This window comes from Pseudorasbora parva, chromosome 20 (genome assembly GCF_024679245.1).
Source record: "Pseudorasbora parva isolate DD20220531a chromosome 20, ASM2467924v1, whole genome shotgun sequence".
Lineage (NCBI taxonomy): Eukaryota > Metazoa > Chordata > Actinopteri > Cypriniformes > Gobionidae > Pseudorasbora > Pseudorasbora parva.
In genome coordinates, this window is record NC_090191.1 from 23,102,249 (window position 1) to 23,126,662 (window position 24,414).

Consider the following 24,414-nt stretch of genomic DNA (forward strand, 5'->3'; position numbering starts at 1 on the left):
TCACAGAGCTCTGTGTCCAAGCACATTAATAGAGAGGTGAAGGGAAGGAAAAGATGTGGTAGAAAAAAGTGTAAGCAATGGGGATAACAGCACCCTGAAGAGGATTGTGAAACAAAACCCATTCAAAATGTGAAATTCAAAAATGATTCACAAAGAGTGGACTGCAGCTGGAGTCAATGCTTCAAGAACCACTACGCACAAATGTATGCAAGACATGGGTTTCAGCTTTCGCATTCCTTGTCAAGTCACTCTAGAACAACAGACAGCATCAAAAGGGTGTCGCCTGGGCTAAAGACAAAAATTACCATAAAATGACCATAAATGGTCCAAAGGTATGTTCTTTGATGAAAGCAAATTTTGCATTTTATTTGGAAATCAGGGTTGCAGAGTCTGTAGGAAGAGAGGAGAAGCACACAATCCATGTTGCTTGAGGTCCAGTGTAAAGTTTCCACAGTCAGTGATGGTTTCGGGTGCCATGTCATCTGCTGGTGTTGGTCCACTGTGTTTTCTGAGGTCCAAGGTCAACGCAGTCATATACCAGGAAGTTTTAGAGCACTGCAGGCTTCTTGTTGTTGACCAACTTTATGGAGATGCAAATTTTTTATTTATCCCCTTGGGGCAATTAGTTTAGGCACTCGTATACATTCAAAACACAAAACAGAACACGCACACACAAAAAAAATCAACCAAATTTGTTACATAAACGAGCTGCCTCAGGTACAAAAGTAAATTTATAACGATTTGTCAAACATTTAATTGTCCTTGAATGCCACCCCAGGGGCATCCACTCAAAGTCCAAATGCAACGGGTGTGTCCTGTCTCCCATTATTTTGTGCGCTATTCTCAGCACTTGATGTTCATAGTATAATGTAAGGCTTCGTAAGGGAACTCCCATAATTTTTTGAGCACATAATGACAATATCTTGTAGATGACTTTTGTTTTTAGTAGACAGTGATGAAAACCAACAAATAAAGGAAAAAGACAAAAATACTTTCAATGAATGAGTTGTAAAAAAAACTGAGAATTCCTCTCTGAACCTTTAAATTATTAAGCTTTCGTAGCACAAACAATGTGACTTTACGATAATTGCATCAACATTTTGATCAAACTTTAACTTATCAAATGGGGTATTGTGAAGAGGAAGATGCAATATGCCAGACCCAACAATAAAGAGCTATCAGAGCAACCTGGGCTCTCATAACACCTGAGCAGTGCCACAGACTGATCAACTCCATGCCACGCCGTATTACTGCAGTAATTCAGGCAAAAGGAGCTCCAAATAAGTATTTAGTGCTGTACATGCTCATACTTTTCATGTGCATACTTTTTAGTTGGCCAAGTTCTCTAAAAATACTTTCTTTCTATGTATTGGTCTTAAGTAATATTCAAATTTACTCCTGTAAATTTACTCCTTAGTTGTCCGTTATAATTATCAAAATGAAAAGAAATAAACATATGAAATATATCAGTCTGTGTGTAATGAATGAGTATAATATACAAGTTTCACTTTTTGAATTGAATTGGTGAAATAAATCAACTTTTTGATGATATTCTAATTCTATGACCAGCACCTGTATATATAAATAATGTAATTCCATAGCTACTACATAGCTACTAAATGTAATGACCTTTTAGATTTAGCCAGTCAAAGCTTCACTTGTCTGACGGCTGCTGGCACCATGGTGTCACCTAATGAGACAACATCCTGCCTGACGTTTGAAGTGGACCGCTGTTCAAATCACGCAAATGCAAGGAAGCTATTTGAACATTCAGGATGGGAGGTGCATTTCAAAACACTAAACATATAAACATTACTCACATTAATCACATTAGCCAGCATCCATCTGGCTTCTCACGGAAAGTCATCTCACAGAAAGGTGTGCCAGAACTTTGATACACCGATAAAGTGCTCCTATGATGGTCCGAGTCTCTTAATGACCCCATAAGACTGAACATGATCCTTTTTTGTAAACCTGAATGGCAAAAAGTCTCTTTCAAACATCTAGCTAAAGAGTGTGTACAGACTGTAAACACAGACATGGCTAGTATGGATTACTGAGGGATGAAAGAGGAGAAGAGAGGGGAATTATGCATTACATTATTGCATTACTATGAAAGTAGATAATTGCATTACTTCAGCCATCATCTATGAAACAAACAGAATTAATCTGTCTGAATCAGCCGTTTAATTTATGGCAACAATTGCTTTTGTTGATGAAGCTCAATTAAAAAACATGGCTTTGGCAACATCAAGGTTGTAGGTTTATCAGTTATTGTGTGTATTGGGAAATGTTTCTTTATGCATTCGGCAGACACTTTTCCCCAAAGTGACCTAGAGTGCATTAAAGGCAAATGGTTTTAAAAATGATTTGAATGAGTTTGTTCTGCTCGTGTTTCATGATTGACTGCCGGTGGTTGCACACTAGTGTAGCTATGCTGTTGGTAAGGTGTTCTAGCATGTGCTGGTTTATTGATTACTTGACACTTGACAGTACATGTTACAGTATGTAAACGTGTTAAACCCTTCCCTTCATAAGGTCAAAAGCGGCTTAAAAATAGATCAGTCAATATTTGCCCATTGCCTTATGTAAACACCTTGACCTGCATTATTTCTGCTTACTTAAGTGAATCCAACCAGAGTGAGTGTTTCGCTGTAGGAAAGGAGAAAACATGTTGTACACTCCGACTCTTCCTTGACCAAAGACATTTAGAAAAATGTGTTCTCATCTCATGCAGGCAAAGGGGAAGTGATCATACACTGACTCCGCATCCTGTAAAGTCTTTTTTCTTGGTTTGCTAAGTTATTAATTTGCATGTAAACTGGTAAAACTGATCATTTAAACTATTTTTGGTAGTTTTCTTTTCAGTCTAGTGGTGTGCATATAAACATGCTCAGTGTCCAGATTCGCTCACTGGCTTTCATTCACAACTTCAAGCACAGTACTATTAGTAGACTAATTTAGAGAGTAGTGAGTGAAGGTATTGGAGGCGAATCCAGATACAGCCTAAAGCCCCACGGTCAGCCTTGCAAAGTATACTTCTTTTGACTGTACGCGTACACAGGATTTCGACGCATGCGCAGCTTTCATCTCTCGCCAAGACATGTAAATACTGCAAAAAAAATAAATAAATGCATGTACAACGGTGTGCGTTCAGAACGTGCGTGCTCTTCTGATGACAGAATGCGCATCACGTGCAATGTACATAAAAAGTAAAGCATACTTTGGCCATAAAGGTTTAGTTCACCCAAAAAGGAAATTGATGTTATTAATGACTCACCCTAATGTTGTTCCACACCCGTAAGACCTCCGTTCATCTTCGGAACACAGTTTAAGATATTTTATATTTAGTCCCAGAGCATGTGCAGTCAATGCCCACTTTACTGTCCATGTCGAGAAAGGGAATAAAAACATCATCAAAGTAGTCCATATGTGACATCAGTTGGTTGATTAGAATCTCTTGAAGCATCAAAAATACATTTTGGTCCAAAAATATCAAAAACTATTATTTTATTCAGCATTGTCTTCTCTTCCGCGTTCCTCCTCAAGATTAATTTTGCAATATATATTGCATATCCAACCCAGGCTCTTTGGAAATACGTGACACTGCCTACATATTTGCAACACCCGAAATATGTACCTCCAACGGCGTTGATAAACGCGCTTAAAAGTGATCATGCGTCTTGATAGCACGCCAAAATGGCATACGAATTGGTGCCGTACATATGCCATTTCATGAGATCAGTCTGTGAATGGAGAAAAAATGTTACCAGTTAGCGCCTTCGGTGGACTTTCACCCAAAAAGTACAGGTAAACGTACCTGGAGGTACATATTTCAGGTGTTGCAAAAATGTAGGCAGAGTCACGTATTTCCAATGAGCCTGTGCTGTGCATATCACTGTGCTGTGCTGGGGACACTAAAAATATGATTAAAGTTATTCAACTTATTATACAAATAAAATGTATGAATTAGGTCTTATTTAATTCTATAAACTATAATACTGATCTGCCAACATTGTCGCTATATGATAAATTAAAACAAGATGATAACATCACTGTTTTCTCCAGAACGACTGTACAGCCAAATCTAATTTTGTCGCAATATTATACTGTTTGACACTGTGAAGCTGCTTTGACACAATCGTGATTGTAAAAGCGCTATATAAATAAAGTTGATTGATTGATTGATATCACATTTTTCTTCAATATCGCACAGTCTATTAGACTTTTCATCTGTTTCATCATCCCAATGAAATCCATAAATATATTTGAAAAACACTATAGCACACTCTTTTCAAAAAGCTTCATTATTTGATGAGTATTCATGTCTATAGAATAAACAGACATGCAATAATTTAATACCAAGTATAGGAGCAAGTAATAGTGATGCTTGCCGTTACTGCACAATGCTTATTTGAAATATCTTCATGTAAAATCAGCATCATTTTGCATCCAAAAAGTGAACACATTAAGTAACCAACAGTGAGAGGAATTGGTGGAAAGCTGAAGTCTACTGTAAAAGTCAAATGACCTTCGGCCTCAGTGCCGTGTGACTGACTTGTCTTTTTCCAGCTCTGGTTTTACTTCTATCTTAAATTATTCCGCTGCACGCTGCTCCAGCCAGACCGGACTCACCGCCTGCACAAGCTGCGCTGCATGAAAGAACGATTGTGAATATACAGACTGATCTTAGTCCTTCCAGGGGTTTTAACAGTGGCTCCCTTTTCACCCTGCTCTCTCTTTCTCACTCTCGATTTGACCCTCAAAATATTCTTCAAACAGTAGCATGATCTTATTTATTGTAAAGTCAGAGTCAGAGTTTGAGTCTTGACAAGAAGCTATGGGTATAATGTGTGTGTTTATCTAGGACAAATCTCTTGTTGTCTACATGCCAACTTAAACAAGCAGCCCACGTGCCTCGGTAATCAGAAAGAGATCCGTAAATATGCTCTCCTGGTTTAGTTATTTCGTTGGGTTTAAAAAAGCTTTTATAGGTTTGTCAGTGACGTTAATGTTTTCTTACAAAGTTTTGCAAAAGCAGATTTTTGACCAGCGCTATTCAGGATAAAGTCTAGTTCAAGTGTGGTCAAGAACTGCCTACTTGGACATCTGTCTAACTTCTAAAGGACCAATCACAGTTAATTTTGTTTTTACATTGACAGAAGAAAAAAATTCAGCCAAAAGTGTTGAGTCTTCTTTTGAAAGCAAGTGATATGTAATATAGATTACTTGGCCAATATTTTTCAATTTTGAAATTGGCATTGGCCGAAGAGCATGTTATATTATAATATTGTCATTTGAACAAGTTTGTATGCAACTGATGTGCTGTACAGTTTTATGTGCCAGTTATAGAGGTTGACCAATATAGGATTTTTACAATAAATAAGTTGGACAGTACCTCCTGATAAGTGATTAATTTACCACTTGAGAGACACCTTGAGTCAATTTGTTTACCATGGTATACTTTTACTATCAAATGATTATACGTCTGTCATTTGAAAGTTCTAAGGGTTTATCATCAATCTATTCTACGGTAAGGCTGCAACACCTAGTCTATAAAATCAATAAAAGTTGATACTGAAAAATTAGGCGTGATCCCGAATGGTTTTATATTAAATTTATATTATATTTCCCTCAAATCGTCAATGTACATACTGATTTAACCATGTGCTACAAGATACACTCATCGTGTAGCTCTTCTGTCAGTCGATTCAAAATTGAGCTTGCGACATAATGACATAATGTGCGCGTCAGGTGGCGGTATGAGATCCTGAGGCGCGGGGCTGAGCTTCGCGTCCTTCACCCCCTTTAGGCACAATCGGCTTAAGAACGTGCATGTAATCGCACTCAGTGTTCTTTTCCTCTCTAGGCAGGTATTTTTTTTAGGTTTATTTATCAAAATGTTCTATTATTATATTAAATAATAATTTTGACTAACTGCCAAGTGTCTGCTTTCAAATAAGACCAGCTTTTAGTGCAAAGGATTCATGAACTGTATTGGTTTAGTCTGAGTATGCTCTTAGAAAATTTTCTTTTTTAATGGGGTTACAGGCTAATCAAAAAATAATCAATCTACTAATTGATTATCAAAATCATTTTTAGTTGCAGCCGTACTCTACGGTGTCTGGTTTACGTTATAGATGCTCCATGAATAGTAATACTTTACTTTAATTTGTGGGTTACAGGAGTTCCAACACGCAAAATCAAAATGGGAATTCATACCTTTGTTATGAAATGGCAATCGTGAGATTAATCCAATGTGTCGCACTTAGGTAAAATGTCCATGACAAGCGTTTATAAAAAACATCCAACAGCACTTTTTCCATTGTTTGTCATATTTCTCCTGAACGATCTGCTCTCCATCATCGTTCTTCAAGAAATTGTAATCTGAGCACATTTTATGTTTTAAAACTGAATATTATCATACATTAGATTCACACAAACAAATGAGCCCACCTTCAAAGTTTATTTTTCACTTGTCCAGTGTCTTCGGATTTTGTGATGTCCTGAGAGGCTAGGTTAATTAAATACAAAATTTGATGCAAAAAAAATAATAATTATATATATTGCGATTTATTGCCCTGGAGTGGCAAAAACACACAGAATTATGTCCATTTTTGTCATGAATCCTCATAAGCATTATCTTAAATGAGTTAAAAGTCTTAAGGGTAATTCTTTGTTAAAGCAACCAAATTTCATTAGCTTCCCAGCTCAAATTTTTTTATTTTTTTCTGAAGAAAGTCGACCATAAATAGTGATGAAAGCCAAAATGTCATAAATGAATATTTGAGTAATCCATTCCGTTAGCCATGAGCCATAATGTACAATCATATTTAGATACCTTTAATACTTATTGAGTCACAGACACCGGAAATTATTCAACATATTTTGAAAAAAAAAGTTTAAGAATCAGGGGAAACCCGGTTTTTTCCCATTTATGAAATTTCACTATTGGCATATAATGCAACAGAAATAACTAAAGTGGATAGACTTAACTAATAGATATACCTTATATATAAAAGGTATATCTATTAGTATAAAAGGTATATCATATATACCTCTTTCTAAAGTAATTTTTACCACCCTGTAATCTGATGAAAACTTGTCATTTTTTCCTCCTTTTATAAAATATTGGATTACTCAGTGAATATCCATCCGCAACATTAAATGTTTTGGCTTTCTTCTTTATGTTTTTCACCAGAAAATAAATTATATACATTGTAGCCATAGACCTTTGGTTGAATTGACAACAACTGGCCCTTAAAGGGATAGTTTAAAATGTTCAAAAATGAACATTTGATATTTATCTGCTTACCCCCAGGGCATCCAAGATGTAGGTGTCCAATTCTAGTTTGACCCCATTGACGTGCATTATACGAACAATGTTGGAGTTAAAAATCTTAATATGTGTTCTACTAAAGAAACAAACATACCTACATCTTGGATGCCCTGGGGGTAAGCAGATAAACATAACATTTTCATTTTTGGGTGAACTATCCCTTTAAAGGAATGTAAAGCTGAAACTATTGTATTTTCATATTAACAAAACATTTCACAACATAAAAGGATCGGTTTCAGAGATCTATAGCCTGATAAACTCACAGCTGTTTAGTATTTCAGCAAAATCCTGCATGGGTGTGAGAAATCGCCCTTAAATTATTAAACTGGACCCTTCTTCCATTTCTTCTCTCACAGGTGTTTTGTTTCACCAACAAGTGTAAGCTTGGCCTCAAATGTATCACCCCACAGGTGTGAAGGATCTGTCTGTGCCCTCACACACATGCTGAAATGTTTTGGGAGTTGATCTAGAGATGTTTTTGTGTGAGCATCAGGGCGCCGTATGGAGAACATCATGTTTTTCAGGCCTTGGGCTCTGTGATCATGTCTGGGGCGCTGAAGGGGCTGAGGGTGTGCCGTTTTTGTTGGTCTTTTGAAGAGGAAGCGGTACTCAGTTCTTGGATCTTGTTGTAGTTCACTGTTTTCAACCACAATAGATGGACACCATATACATTGTATAATAAACAAAAAACAAACCACATCAATTAAGTTTCAACCACATCACAGAACCTTTTTTAACAGAGAGATATGTAATGACACGTATCAACAAATAACCACTAAATAAAGCAATTTTCAGTAATGTAAACATGACGTCCAGGGACTTTTAAGATGTGTCAATGAACCGTGAAACCAGACTTTACTGCTTCCTCTGAACAGTGTAATTGCCACTAGAGCAGATGTGTTTGTTCTGAGATGAGTCAGTGAGTAAGTGCTGATGGGGACAGGGAGAACTAGAGGACTCAATATATCATCATCAGTGGACGTTTTGAGCTCTGTTTTTACAGAATTTGCTCAGAGGTCTTTTGGAGCCAGTGGCTGTGTGTTGTATGGACTTGAAATGCCAAAAGTCTGATGAAGGGACAGGAAAAAACACTCAACACAAGTCCTTTAAATACAACCATGGAAAAGATTAAATAATTGTGATATCTGTCAAAATGTATACACTGATGCAGTTGAATAGTTTAAAAAAAGTCCCATTAGACACAGTAGTAAGCATATTCTTATCATATGACGATAAACAGAATAAAAACATTTATAAAAAACCATATGGTTTTATATTTTATCATGTTTAGTTTAGTTTATTTATATAAAGTCAGCAAAAAAGAAAGAAAGAAAAGAAACAGGATAATGCATGTAAAAGATAACTTTGTCATTCTCCAAATAAGCTTTCTTTAATGGAATGGAATAGCATAGCATAGCATAGCATAGCATCCAGAAAATGCATCCACATTTTGTGCAAATTTGATATCCTCCAGGACAGCACCACATTATTTTTTTCTATATCCAAAGTATTTCCATACTAGCCAGGGGGGCTCACGACTGCGTTTTGCTTTCACCTGGGTCTGCTTCACTGACGTCTGTCTTGTTCGTCCCCATCTGTTATTTGTGCGCTTGTTCTCTCCCGGGCCCTCTTTTCATTATAGTCGCTTCCGGATCACTTTTTTTTTCTCCCCTCTTTGCATTAATGATTTATTTTTACTCAGTAACGGATGTGGTTTAAAATGTATGAACTACAATACTTCAATCAAAATGCACTTAAGTAAAAGTAAAATTACAGATTTTTAAAACTACTTAAAAAAGTAGAAGTACACAGAAAAACTACTCAATTACAGTAACCTGAGTAAATGTAATTTGTTACTTTCCACCTCTGTTGACTATTTACTCAAATCAGCGCGAAGACTCACAGGCTCACTCAGAAAGCCGAAATAAACCGAGAGGAATATTTAAAAGGAAGGGAAATGGAAATAAATAATTAAATGCAAAACCGAAAAAAAAAAAAACCGCATTTCACCAGCACGTATTGAACCGCGAATGCCAATGCCGAACGATTCAATATTATATTGAGTATCGTGACATTCCTACTCGGTTGTAACGAGTGGTTATTTCAGTCAAAGTTGCTCTTCTATCAGCTTGAATCAGTCGGCCCATTTTCCTCTGCCACATACTGGATGTTTTTCCCTTTTCACACCATTCTTTGTAAATCCTAGAAATGGTTGCGTATGAAAATCCCAGTAACTGAGCAGATTGTAAAATACTCAGACCGGCCTGTCTGGCACCAACAACTATGCCACGCTCAAAATTGCTTAAATCACCTTTCTTTCCCATTCTGACATTCAGTTTGGAGTTCAGGAGATTGTCTTGACCAGGACCACTAAATGCATTGAAGCAACTGCCATGTGATTGGTTGATTAGATAATTTATATATATATATATATATATATATATATATATATATATATATATATATATATTAGGGCCGGGACTTGATTAAAAAAATTAATCTAATTAATTAGAGGCTTTGTAATTAATTAATCGCATTTTAATTGCATATAAATATTTGACCTGGAACAATGAGAAGTAGCCCAATTTTTCACATGGATTTTTAGCATACCATTGAATAATGACTGAATACATAAGCTTAATCAACAAAATATTGTTTATTTATTTCAGTCCAGCAGACCAGTGCAATGTTTGCCATTAAGTGTAGCAAAAGCATATTTGTGATATTTGAGGCTCGATGTGCTGCGGTGATACGCTAATTCCTTGTTGTATAGCAGGGGTGTCCAATCCTGCTCCTGGAGGGCCACTGTTCTGCTGAGTTTAGCTCTAACCCCAATTAAACACACCTTTACCAGCTCATTAAGGTCTTATTAGGCATACTAGAAACTTTAGCAGCGTATTGAGGCAAGCTGGAGCTAAACTCTGCAGGACGTCAGTGGCCCTCCAGGACCGACTTTGGATATTTCGTTTTTTAAAACTAAATTTCCCATCCACGGGGCCAAGCAAAATGGTCTCATCAGCTTCTTCGTTGTTGTCATGGTTGTTGTCGTGACTCATGAGCGCTAGTTGGTGTTCCAGTATAATCGGTCCGTCAAAACTCATTCATTGAAAAACGTTCCGCGGGGCAAAAATAAGTGCGATTCATTTTTTTTTTTGCGTAATTAATTAACGCGTTAAAGTCCCGTAGTTAATTAATCTTAATTAACGCGTTAAAGTCCCGGCCCTAATATATATATATTCTCCTAAGTTTGTCAGTGTGCTTCTCCAACGCCTTCTCATGAATTGCGTATATATAGCACGCATTGTATTTATTGTGCGATTTATGCGGCGAAATTAGTTTTTATGTGCATATGATACGCATCATCTCCCCTTTGGGTAGTTTTAGTGGTGTGGGGCGTGTACATATAACTTGTTATGAAGTGCGTTATCATTGCGAACATGAGATCAAGCTGGCTTCTCACATGGGCTTCTTTGGGATATCAAGCTTTATATTTAACCTGTTTTATATTTTATCTATAATTTTATACAATTATATTATAAGTATGCATGCTTTGTGTTTATTTATGCATTGACATGCTTTGTTTATGGGTGTTTTGTGTCTCTTTTGGAAAGGTGTGTTATCACACCGATGAGCTGATGTGTGCTGTGGTCTGTTTCAGCTGTCACAGATAACAGTGTGTAAACGTACACACCGTGACCCACAGTTTAACCCACAACTCCACTGGTCTGAACTTGTGCTTCATAATCACAGGTCACACGTCACAATGCGGATGACGGTGCACTTTAAACTCTCATTCGGATATAGTTTCATAGAAAAAGGGGTTGCCCTTAGGACAAATAGAGGCAGTCATTTCTCAGAAAGTGTACAGAGACATCCACACCAGACCGATACTATCTATCTGTAGCCTCAATTCTTGCATGTTGTCTTATATAAGCATCTCTCGGGCATCAGGTTCTACCAGTAGTTTCTGGTATATCTGCTCCTGTAAGATGAGAATAGCAGCACAAACTTCCCCTAGCCACATCAAAGTTTCCCTGGCGTCCTGTGACGTCCAGAAGAGTCAACAATGTGGCATGAACGATCTATTCAGTGATCTCTTCTTGTAAGGAATGGCGCAATTAATTTCCTGCTGAAGATTCTGTCATGGTGAAAAGATTACAGAATTTCCTAGTTAAACTCTTTTGAAACCATCCAAAATTAGCAGGTGAGTTGGTAATAGGTGAGGGTATCGTGATTGACTATAAAATGAGCATCTCAGTGTTTGCAATCTCTCATGGCTCATCACTTTGTGCCAAATTTCTAGCCTGACAAGCCAGACCCACATCAAGATGTTTGGTCTGGAAACTCACATTGACAGGGTTCAATCCGAGGGGCGGGATAAACGGTTGTCTTTCAAACTCCCTCTGCACGGCGTGCACGCAATTGGATAGCGCTACAAACAACCAGATCTAGTTGAAAGATTAAACTTTCACCGTATCCGGTCGGCAAAACTCAGAACACATCTTCCCTTATTAAGAATGACTTCAGTGCCGTTCTTTGTTCTTTTCTCAGAGAAAAGCTGAACTCTTCCAGAGTCGCAGTCAAAGCTGATTCGAGAGACCGCCGTTCGCCAGTTTCTGTGTTTACTAGAAGAAGCACGCAAGCGCAACTCGGCCATCATTATGTTAAGCCCCGTCCATCGACTCTATACACGATTTGATTGGCCCGACCAGAGTTTGGCGTTTACAGCTCAGAATTGTATTGAGAGTTGCTAGATGACACTTGCAGGCAGATTAAATTTGCTGCCGCTAGGGTGCGTCTAGATTTCTAGGCTACCGAATTTCATGAGATTCGTCAAACCGGCCACATTTCTCAATGCAAGATTGCAAAATAGTCTATCTACCATACGTAATGTTGTGGAAAGATTCAGGGAATCCAGATAATACTCATGTATTTAGTATATATTTTTATACAGTGGGATTCATGAGGGCTCGCCTCGCACTCTTTAGAAACAATCACAGAATACGACAGAACTTGTGTTTTAAAGCGGCTCACACATTGGAATTAAAAAATCACTGAAAAGGCAACATTCTCTCTGCCATCTCTGAAGTAATCAGCCTGGTTTTCTTTACATTAGCACTGTTTTGGACTGATTGTTTGAATGAATTCCCTTCACCGAGAACTTTCCCCAAGGTCAGCGGCTTAAAATGATCGAATTGCAAATAGAGAAGCAAAATCGGGGTTGGAATAGAAATCTCTGCCTACGTTAATGCATTAAACGGATATATATCACATATACATCAATGAACATGCACGATATTGTTATCGTCGTGGAGACTTATTCAAAATACTGTGAATAATTATTACGAATTATTACGATTTTTAGAATGCATTTTAAGAATACTTTACCCATCAACCGTTTAAAATGAACAACACATCAAAGCACAGGAACTGATCTAAACAGACCCGCAGCACATGGCGGGACGAGTGAAGGAGATGCACATTCACTCTCTGACAGTAGATGGCGCTGATACAACAGCAGAAATGCAGCCGTTTCCCCGGTAATCCTCGTAAACAAAGCAGACTCTACTAAACACACAGCCATTCAGATTTCTGGAGTCGCTGCTCATCACATAACCAAATAATACTTAAAGACTTAAGGCTATTCATTTTCAAACTTCAACATTTTATATTTTAATCTGGATTACATGCCCTAAATATTGTTTGAATGTTTTCTGATTGTGTTGTTCAGTCACACACTTTCCAATAAGGCTCAATTATTTAACATTAGTTCATTCATTAACAAACAGACAATGAAATATACTACTAAAGCATTGATTAATCTTAGTTAAATGTAAATTTCAGCATTTAATGATATATTAAAATCAAAAGTTGTAACTGTATTGTTTAATAAACCTGAGTTACTAACAGTTGCTTTTTTAACTAATGTCAAAGAATAACTTCTGTAAAAATGTAGCTATTTGCTGTTTGTTAATGTTAATGCATTAACTAGTTAGGCCTTATTGTAAAGTGTTACCTATTGTTCTTTATCATTCTTTTGCACTTTAATCTGTTTGAAACATTTGTTAACTTTATGCATATTTGTGTATTGCTTTGTTGTATTTAAATGTTCAATTATTTTTGTTATAAGAAAATGACTAAACCTGTTATAGTATGACAACATCTTTTTTGCAACTTATTTCAATATTGTGATAATACCGTATACCGTTATAAAATCCTAAGCAATTAATTGCAGCATGAAAATTTGATACTGGCACGTGCTCAATAAATAAATATATAATGACACTGTATATTTGTCATTCTCTGTGTGCAGGCTGTGGGGCGCGTGTTATTAATTCAGTTGATCAATTATCTGACCAGCCGTTACCTGAGTGATCCGCTGGTGACAAGTATGTTGAACAGCAGCCGTCTGCACATCCTGCCATCCATGAACCCAGACGGTTTTGAGTCATCTAACCGGGACTGCACGAACACAGTGGGCCGGTAAGTGTGAGAGATAAATAATACAATTCTATCCGAATATCCCACATTTCTGCCACAATACATGGTTATAGTTAGTATTAATACAGTAAAGATCAGTGGGTTACCCCTGGGCGGGCTTTGCAAATTATTCTTTTAGTGAAAACGCCAGGGTTTTGGACAAATCGGAAGACAATTATAGAGAAAAACAAACAACAAGGAGATATTCGTGAGGGCACACTGGACAAATTTGTTCACCCAAGCAAAATCTGGGTCTGGATAGAAAAGAGCCATATTTGAAAGCATGCGTCCTGTCCATTAAGTTTTGTGCTAGTGAAAGAAAATCTGTCTGAGAGCAGAGATTCGTTACATTGATGAGCGCTCGCATTACAATAATGCAGCCATAGAAACATCCTCAAATAAACTATAAAACGAGAAGAAAGTCGTGTCTGAATTCTGAAAGCTGCAATGGTTTATTTTTATTGGTTTTAAAGTAATGGGCTTTAGTTGGTTTTTGTTGGGGCAGTGTGAAATTGCCTTAAATGAGCCAAAAGATCATAGAGCCTAGATTGTTGTTGCACAATGTTTCCTGCGCAAGTGTGAAAATGTCAGTGCAGTTTGGCTTTAAACTTTAAACTAGTTTAAAGCTAGTGGCTTTAAACTAGTTTGTGTTTTGTTTTGTTTTGTTTTTTTTGGGGGGGGGTTCTGGAGAACTTTGAATGCTTCACATTGAGTATCACAGCGCTGTTTAGTGTTATTAACACTAGTCTTCGAGCAGTTTTTTGGGCCGAGATTATAATTAGTGGGGGTCAAACAAATTGTGCTGTTTCGTTCTGCTTTTGGCATGTTTGCCATTGGATGTTTTTAATACACAACATAAATAGCAGTGCTTACCATTTAGGCAAATTAGCCATGGTAGCAGTGCGTCCTCCAACCAAATTCTGAGGCACCGGCAGGAAAAAGTCGCAGTCTGGAGCCCTGCATTTTTTGCACTGGCCAAATCAACAATATTTTCAATGTACCGTTGGTGAAGTGTAACTTCGAGCTCACAGCTGATTGGTCCGTGGTGACATTCAGCTTTAACACTTTCACTGGCATCAGTCCATAGCGTTGATATGGTGTACATGGTTTCAATCAATTATCTAAGTGGAGAGGTTTACGCTGTTTAATTTAGTATATCAGCAGGGGAAATCTTTTTCCCCATGAAGTGACCCTTTAACATCCAGTTGAACAATTTGTTTTCAAAAGCTAAATTTCTCTTTTTTTTCTGCAAGGAATTCATAACAGTTTATTTCCAAGTTGTCAGAGTATGTAACCGCCTGCCCTGAGAAATCATGCCTCAGATGAGACGTTTAGAGATACAGAGCACTTTTTCCACAAATCATCCAAAACTTGCTGATAAGCAGAATACAAAGGCTCAAAACACACGTCTTATCCGGCATGAGGGATCTTACTCACACATACACACACAGAGATAAACATCCATTATAGCAAGCAGACTGAAACTCAAACTATGTGGCCCACAGGCTCCCAAACAGGGGTACATAGTTTTGCCGGAGGCAAATGGCTGTCATAAGCCTGAAGGAATGGAAAATTACATCCTTGGTCTGTTGCCACAGCCCGCTGACAAAAATCTAACCTAGTGGAAAAATGGTAAAATCTGTAATCAAAAGATATGAAATCCCCTATCTGGATCACTAAGTTTCATTCATCCTGCGGATGTAACAATGCAGATCAGACAACAAAATGCTGTATAAGTCTTCTGTTTTCAACGATACGGATCAAAGACAGCATCTCACGTTGTTGTCCTTTTTTGTTCAGAGAATCTAGATGATGTATATGCATCGTATCTGTGGAAGCTCAATTTAGAATTGCTCTGTGTGATTAGCAATAAAGCAAATTTGAATTATCCAAGCTAAAACATTGAAGACAAATAGAGATTATATAGTTAGATGTCATTCATGTCAGTTTGCTTTTGGCTAACGGCGGTTGTTTTGAGAGAACAGTGTGCTTATTAGTTCTCTATTCCAAACTCCAATGTGCAGTGATATTTTAGTTTTTTATAAACTAAAATTATTTATTTTTTTAATTAGGTGTGTTGTAGAATCTGAAACCAAAACTGCAGATTCATTTTCTCATGCATATGCCACCTCTCAATAGTATGATTGGTGCAGCTTCAAATGTATGATTTGGTATGTAATGTAAGTATTGTGTTGTGTTGTGAGGTTGTAGCTCAACCTATGACCCCGTTCTTAAAATATAAAGACTGGCCTAGGGAGGGATGCATTAAGTTTTTGGTAGCCCATTTTCTCTGTTTTCTGTCCTTAAACCCCAACATAATGAACCGCCATGTTTTTATTACCTTAGAATGAGCCATTTATATCTACATACACCCCTTACATACCCCCCTTCACTGTAAGGTCCCCTATGTTTCTGCAGTCCTAAATGGAAAAAAAACTGTTCTACAGAGCGCTAGCTACGCTCTGCTGTCTCAGATGACATCTTTGCCATTTCAGCCACCGTAGGTTCTCTATATGCTTCAAAAGGGTGGGGTGAGCGGTGGGCGGATGCAATTTGCAACCTCACCCCTAAATGCTGCTAACATTTACACAGTACACTGTTAGGAGTTAACAGCTTATGACCCAGGACCAGCAGTGAAAAATTAATGCAGGGAGTTAGGAGTGCAATTAAAGCAAAATTTACAGAAGAATAGTTTGCAGTTTCATCAACAGAAGCTAGCTTCAAGTCTCATAAGGAGTTTGTAGGCCGCACTCCCTCTCTTCCTGTCCCAACAGCTAAACTGTTTTCAAGGTCTAGCCACGTCATTACTGCAAGTTGGATTATTCTAATTGGCTCAGAGAAAATGCAGTCATGGTAAATTTCCACACATTGTCAGTTAATCTGATGCACTTGTTGACGCTTTCACCCTGGCATTAGGCTCGTAGTGACCTTCTAGAGCAGGCCCTCTGGAGCAAGATGCTACAAGTCCACCAATCTCTCAGGATGCCCATTGTACACCATCTCAACACTGTGTATGTGAGCAAAATATTCTGTGTGACAGATCAAATACACAGTCTCTCCAAGGTTGGAGCTGATTAAGCTCCAGTTATAGCTAGAATGTTCCCCAAACCTCCCTGATAACATGTGCTTTCTCTCAGTGAGAGGTACAAACAATTGTATTGACAGGCAACATTCATATTGATTCTTTAGTGTTTCAGTAAAAGGAAAGATAAAATATAATAAATGAAATGAAAGACAAATCCATATTTCATATCTGGAAGCCGTGCTAAGTGAGCAAACTGTTTGTGCGATACCTCCAAAATCCAAACACACAACAGCATGTTGCTATCAGTTGTTTAGTGACGCATCACTCATAATTAGGCCAGACCCTCAGTCAATCCTCAGAGACCAAACGCAAACTTTAGATAACAAAACAATCAATGGATCTCTTAAGCAAAATCATAACTGGAAAGAATCATTATAAAATAGGAAGCTAAATATTGATTAGGGCTTATTCCAATACAGGTTATTTATTAAATAAACAATAATGATCCGGTACAGAAATATAATACAAGGTCTAGGGGTTTAAACAATAAAGGGAAAAAAAATAATCCTAAAAGGTGAGGAATGTTGATAAAGGAGAAATAAATTAAGGCTGCAATATACTTCGCAAGAACAGAGAAAAAAGTTTGTGTCCGGTGAGCATCAAACACAGGTTTGTGTGTTTCAACCGACTGCCGCGGTACAACAGAAGGCACATCAACTCAGGCAGCTTCTGCCTCTTTCACAGACAACTCTAACTCCAACTTCCTTAACTGAAATGCTCGATCATCCCGTTCTCAGTCCAACTCATGTTCCAGTTTTTGCACAGCAAAGTCTCTTTCTACCGCCCTCTCTTCCATAAAAATTGACTTGCCACAAGTCACACACATTGTAGCTACGAAAGAAACTAACGCATTACAAACACGAGTGAACCCACTCACGAATTCCACAGAACAGGCCCACCTTTATAATATGAGAAACTCCAGCTTCTACCTGACAAAAAATACTAACTACTACCTACCTAGACTTCGAAGGCCTACCGGGCTCGGGGCGGCATTAAACGCTGAACTCCGTGACGATCAGCCAAACTGAAAGTCCGAAAGCGTACCCACGACAGAGAGTTAGATCTCCAACCGGGATAACCTTTAAAAACAAAAAATTAAAATAAACAAAAAAAACAACCAGTGTTCCGTTGGAAGGATTGTATGTACAACCCAGCTGGAAACACTCTAACTAACTGAAGTTCTCATTCATAAAGATGACCATTCACAAAAATAAATCATCCTCACCAACATTCCTACACCAAAGGATCATGAACGAGACACCCAATTTATCAATCAATCAATCAACTTTATTTATATAGTGCTTTTACAATCACGATTGTGTCAAAGCAGCTTCACAGTGTCAAACAGGACAATATTGCAACAAAATTAGATTTGGCTGCAAAGTCGTTCTGGAGAAAACAGTGATGTTATCAGCTTATTTTAATTTATCATATAGCGACAGTGTTGGCTGATCAGGAGAATAGTTTATTGAATTAAATAAAACCTAATTCATACATTTTATTTGTATATTTAGTTGACTAACTTTGATCATAATTTTAGTGTCCCCTACTGAGCAAGCCAAGCCAAAGGCGACAGTAGCAAGGAACCAAAACTCCATCAGGGCATGATGGAGAAAAATAAACCTTGGGAGAAACCAGACTCAGTCAGGGTGCCAGTTCTCCTCTGGCCTATTAACACACCGTGTAAGATTATTATTCTAGCAACCTTACAGGTCCAAAATCATAATAGATCGGAATATTCAACATTTCAGGGTATCACGCAATAGATGGTGCAGGTTTTTTTTATTTTTATTTAGGACAGTGCGTCGATTACACACGAGTATGAATACTTGAAAGATCGGAGTTATTGCGTGGAGACGGGTTTTTTGAGCATGACGTGCCAGTGAGGCAAATTCAGAGGAGGCACCAATTGACACAGTCTCAGCAGACACTCCAGGATGCGTTGGCGTTCAGGCGCAGGTCCACCATCTTATCCGGACAGGGCCCGGATCCTGGATAAACCTCGGGATAAACAGAGAGACTAACATTAGCATAGATGCCACTCTTTTTATGATGTAACGTCAGGTGTTATTGGAAGTGTTCCCTGTTCCGGCTGACCTAGTTAATGCAGCCTAACAATCAGTCAATTGATTTGAATAATGAAAGTTAAAAATGTTCTATGTGTATGCCATTGTCAGTTTAAATCTAAGACTAAAAACACATTTCTTTACAGAGTGTCTCTGCCTCCCAAACAATGCTAGGAAGACTATTCCAAAGTTTAGATGCTAAGTAGGAAAAGGATCGACTGCCTGCAGTTGATTTAGATATTCTAGGTATTATCAACTGGCCAGAGTTTTGAGACCGCAATAGACGAGATGGAGTATAATGTGTTAAGAGCTCGCTTAAGTACTGGGGAGCTAAACCATTTAGTGCTTTGTAAGTAATAAGCATGATTTTAAAATGTATGCAATGTTTAATAGGGAGCCAGTGCAGTGTTGACAGAACTGGAATAATATGATTGTAGTTCCTGGTTCTAGTAAGAACTCGAGCTGCCGCATTTTGGACCAGTTGGAGTTTGTTTATTAAGCGAGCAGGGCAACCACCCAGTAGAGCATTACAATAATCTAGCCTTGAGCTCATGAACGCATGTACTAACTGTTCAGCATTTTGCATTGAAAGCATGTGCCGTAATTTAGATATATTTTTAAGATGGTAGAATGCAGTTTTACAGATGCTAGAGCAGTCATCAAGTGTTAGACAGTATTCTCGGTTACTACTTGTGGAGCTTTTCTGTCCAATAATTAAAAATTCAGTTTTATCTGAATTAGACATGTGCCGATTTTCGATAATGCGATTTATCACGATAATGAATATGCACGATATTGTTATCGTGGGCACTTTAAAATATTGTAAATAATAATTTATTAACAATTTATATTTTTTTATAATGCACTCAAGAATACTTTGCCCATCAACCGTATAAATGCTCAACACCGCTGTATTCTGCATCAAAGGGAAGCGCTCAGGTGTAAATGAGAAGCACATGAACGAGTGAAGGAGACGTGCTGCTGAAGTGCCGCTCAGTGACAGCAGAGGGCGCTGATGAACTGCAGAATGCTGCGATTACCCCGGAAACCCGCAAACAAACAAAAAAACGCATGTAGTTTTTAGAACAGCCATTCGTTTTTGTAATCTCAATGTTGTTCATCACAGCACCAAATACTTAATACTTAAAGACTTAATAGGCTATTTATTTTCAAACTTAAACATTTTTATGTTTTAATCTGGACTACAACATGCCCTAATGATTAGAACTGTTCTAATTATTAGTTATTGTTTAGTAAAACTTTGAGACATACGACTTCATTAGTTAACATGTGTTAATTCATTATTACCAAACTGACAATGAAAAGTACTTATAAAGAATGAATCATTCTAAGTAATGTTAATTTCTTAGTTACTGTTTTTACATTAAAATCAAAATCAAAATAACTTTTTTTAATGGACCTAAGATAAAACTAACAATGATCAGTATTTCTTAACTAACATTACCAAAAACATTATACTTTCTGTACCAAATGTAGCCATTGCTCAATCTTAGTTAATGCATTAAATAATGAGACCTTATTGCAATTTGTTACCTGTTGTTCTTTATAGCCTAATTCTTTTGCACTTTAATCTGTTTGAAAATTGTACTTTTACAGCTCTGGTAAAAATCAAATGAGTGGTCTCTTAATTTTTTTTCCAGAGCTGTATATATTTTTGGTGCATTATTGTATTTAAACATTCAGTTTTTTTTGTTCTTACAAAAATAGTTCTTAAAGCTGCTATGCTATGGCAACACTTTTTTTGCAACTTATTTCAATATCGTGATAATATCGCATATCGTGATAAAACTTCAGCAATTAATCGCAACATGAAAAATTGATATTGGCACATGCCTAATCTGAATTAAGTTGCCTTCGAAGTCCAATTTTTTATATCAGCTATGCATTCCCTTAATCTTTTGAATTGGTAAGTTTTGTCCCGGCGTGAAGAAAGAGCTGAGTATCGTCAGCATAACAATGAAAACTAACACCATGCTTCCTAATGATATCTCTCAGTGGTAACATATACAGGGTTGAAAAGCAATGGTCCTAACACTGAGCCTGGCGGGACTCCATACTGAACTTGTGATCGGTGTGACATCTCTTCATTTATTGCTACAAACTGATAATGGTCAGATAAGTATATATATATATATATATATATATATATATATATATATATATATATATATATATATATATATATATATATATATATATGTATGTATATATATATATATATATATATATATATATATATATATATATATATATATATATATATATATATATATATATATATATATATATATATATACGCACAAAATCATTGTTGTCAAAGTGTACAGCTGCTTTGCTGTACAGATATCAGTTATTCATTTTCATTGAGTTTCCATTATGATGTTAGCCAACACAGACTATTAGTGAAGTGACAAAATCGAGCTCAGCATTATACAAATAGCTGTCTTTATATACAGTATAGACAGTGAAGCAAGCTTTGAAACAGAGGCTACATGAGATCAGTGTCAACCATATGTCCAGCTCAGTAAGCCCTAAAACTTTGGAGACACACCAGACCTCATCTAATACCATAGAAGCCACATCCTTGAATACAAACCATCCTGCTCCTGCAGTCTGAGACCACATAAGCGCTCCTGCTCAGATGGGGCGCAATTGGAAACAGATCTGATCTGGATTTGATGATATGGTGGGTAAACTCCAAGAGAAAGTGATTGAGCAATAGCGAAAGCGAGAGAGCACGCTACAACAGCAGCAATGCAGCTGTACACTTTGACGACGATGCCTGTATTTTTACACAGTGCGGTTCATTCTTACTGCCGTGGCTCTCGCTATAAGCTTCCTGTGAGGTTTGGCAACACACTCAACCATCTGAAACGAACGTACTTAACCTATGCCTTTTCACATTGAAAGTAAGAGGGATGGGGTTCACAACCAAATGCATCACTCAGATTCCAGTTCTGATTGAATAAGGTTACTCTGCCATTGTGGTGTATCCCAGAAGGAGATGAAATATTCTGAATATCAATCCACAATCTGATATATGATGCAGCCTGAAATCATAATCACACAATGTTTATTTGGCTAGAGAAGTTGTTTCCCCCCTTCATTTCTGTCGCCTGATGGAGTTTGTGTTCCTTGTCACTATCGCCTTTGACTTTCTTAGTTGGGGACACTTAATATTTGGCAGTATTATTGATTTGACTGTACTGACACTATATGAGGAGAACTGAACTGAGCTGGATGGCATCACTGTTTTCCTCAGAACTGCTTTACAGCTGAATTGAAAGCTGTTTGTACCATCGATCATTGGTTTCCTGTTTATCACTGTAAAGCTGCTTTGAAACAATCATAACATTTTCTAGAAAATGCTTTATAAACGAAGCGGACTTGCCTTGACTTGAAATACTTTAAGTAACTGAGGACGAACCCCAACTTATTATTCAGTAACTTTGTTGTTGCATTGTAGTAACCATGGTATTTATACATTTAAATCATTCTCCTTATGCAAGATGTCACGTATAATACAAGATATTTTTCTACCCTACTGTACCACCACTTCATGTATTTCTCGTAAACCCATACCTTTGTGTATGTGCCAAGTCTGCAAAGAAGATGATGGGGTGATGTAGTTGTGTTTGTTTCTTCAGTATAACACACATTAAGATTTGTAACTCCAGCCGTTGCATTGTGCCAGTCATATAATGCATGTCAATGGGGTGTTTTTCAAAGAGTTAAAAACACATACATGTACAAATCCATATTAAAACCTGCGGATGGTGGCGACACACTGATGTCTTAAGACACGAAACGATTGGTTTCTGTGAGAAACCGAACAGTATTTATTTTTTACCTCATAACAGACGAATCTCATCTAATATTCCCAATGCTTTTACTTCAGGAAAAGAAGGTCAAAACCCCTAGCGATCACATATATAAATATATATATATATATATATATATATATATATATATATATATATATATATATATATATATATATATATATATATATATATATATATATATATATATATATATATATATATATATATATATATAGTCGAATGAGGAATCTATGTATATATATATATATATATATATATATATATATATATATATATATATATATATATATATATATATATATATATATATATATATATATATATATATATGATCACACCGATGAAAGGTTTTTGACCTTATTTAACGGAAATAATGGCATTGGGAATACTAGATGAGATTCGCTGATATGAGGTAAAAAAAAAAAACCCAAAACATAAATACTGTAAGGTTTCTCGTAGAAACCGATTGAAAGACATAATGGATTTGTATGTGTTAGTGTTGTCACGATACCAAAATTATGACTTCGATACGATTCCAGACTAAAATACCTCAATACTAATACTAAATTGATACCACGGTAAAAAAAAAAAAAAAAAAAAAGATAATATACACTTATTATTCATTGTTTTATTTTGTTTTTTGACCATTCCCTCCTCTTTTGCTATAATGCCTTATTGCTATAATATGTACATGCCAGTGTGAACATCCTTACAGAGATCACATTATCAATCACATTATCAATCATGTTATCATTCACTAACCTTTCACTTCTCAACAGGTTGGGATGACCATTTTATGATACAAGTAATTTAATATTTTTTAAATGTAATCTATAGATTATTGTAGACTATAGATTTTTAATTGTATCTGTTTTTAAAAAATAAGCAAAAAATGAAAATTACAAACAATATGAAAAAACAGTGCTTTATTTTTCAGCTAGCCTACATTAGGTCTATTTAACAGTAGCAAGTCAAGAAAGAAATTAAATAATCAAATATAAATATAATGCTTACTTAGTCTTCACTCTATAATTTAACTATACACTTATTCTTAATAAATACATTTTAGTTATTTAGCCAAGCATGTGGTGGTTTTCTATTTTTCATTGTTTGCTTAAAGGGTTACTTCAGCGATTAGCATATGGCTTTGTATCAGTGGAAACCCTGGAGTATAATCAAATTATTGTGCTTTTCCCCCTCATATCCCCCTGAGACGAGAGATTTATGCATTTTATTTCTGGAAAAATTCATCCTATGATGCAAATTGACGAGATTTGCATCATAGGAGGAATGTTTGGCCAAAGGCTAAAGACTACAGCCAGCAGAGGGAGCCATTTCCGCATGTTTTGAACCCGCGCATGGGGGATGGAGATAACACTCAGAGCTCAGCTCGCAGCTGCAGGCATTCATTTAAACGGAGCTATGGTGAGCAATGTTAGTCTTTTAACTTCTCAAGTCAATTTCTATGAAAGATAAGCTTGCAAAGGCATGAACTGAAACGCACCAGACTGAATTGGCGTTGTGAATGTATGCCGCGAGTGTAGTCGCGATTACCTCAGCTCTCATCACGAGAGCTCA

At 36.8% G+C, this 24,414-nt stretch overlaps 1 protein-coding gene across 2 annotated transcripts in view; it reads left to right on the plus strand.

Moving 5' to 3' along the window:
• Positions 1-24,414, plus strand: part of cpm (carboxypeptidase M) — a 63,645-nt gene that overhangs the window by 14,498 nt on the left and 24,733 nt on the right. For both annotated transcript variants that reach the window (XM_067428371.1, XM_067428372.1), the window contains one exon: positions 13,653-13,822. In XM_067428371.1, coding sequence (XP_067284472.1) covers positions 13,653-13,822 — 170 coding nt within the window. The remainder of the gene's footprint in view (positions 1-13,652; positions 13,823-24,414) is intronic.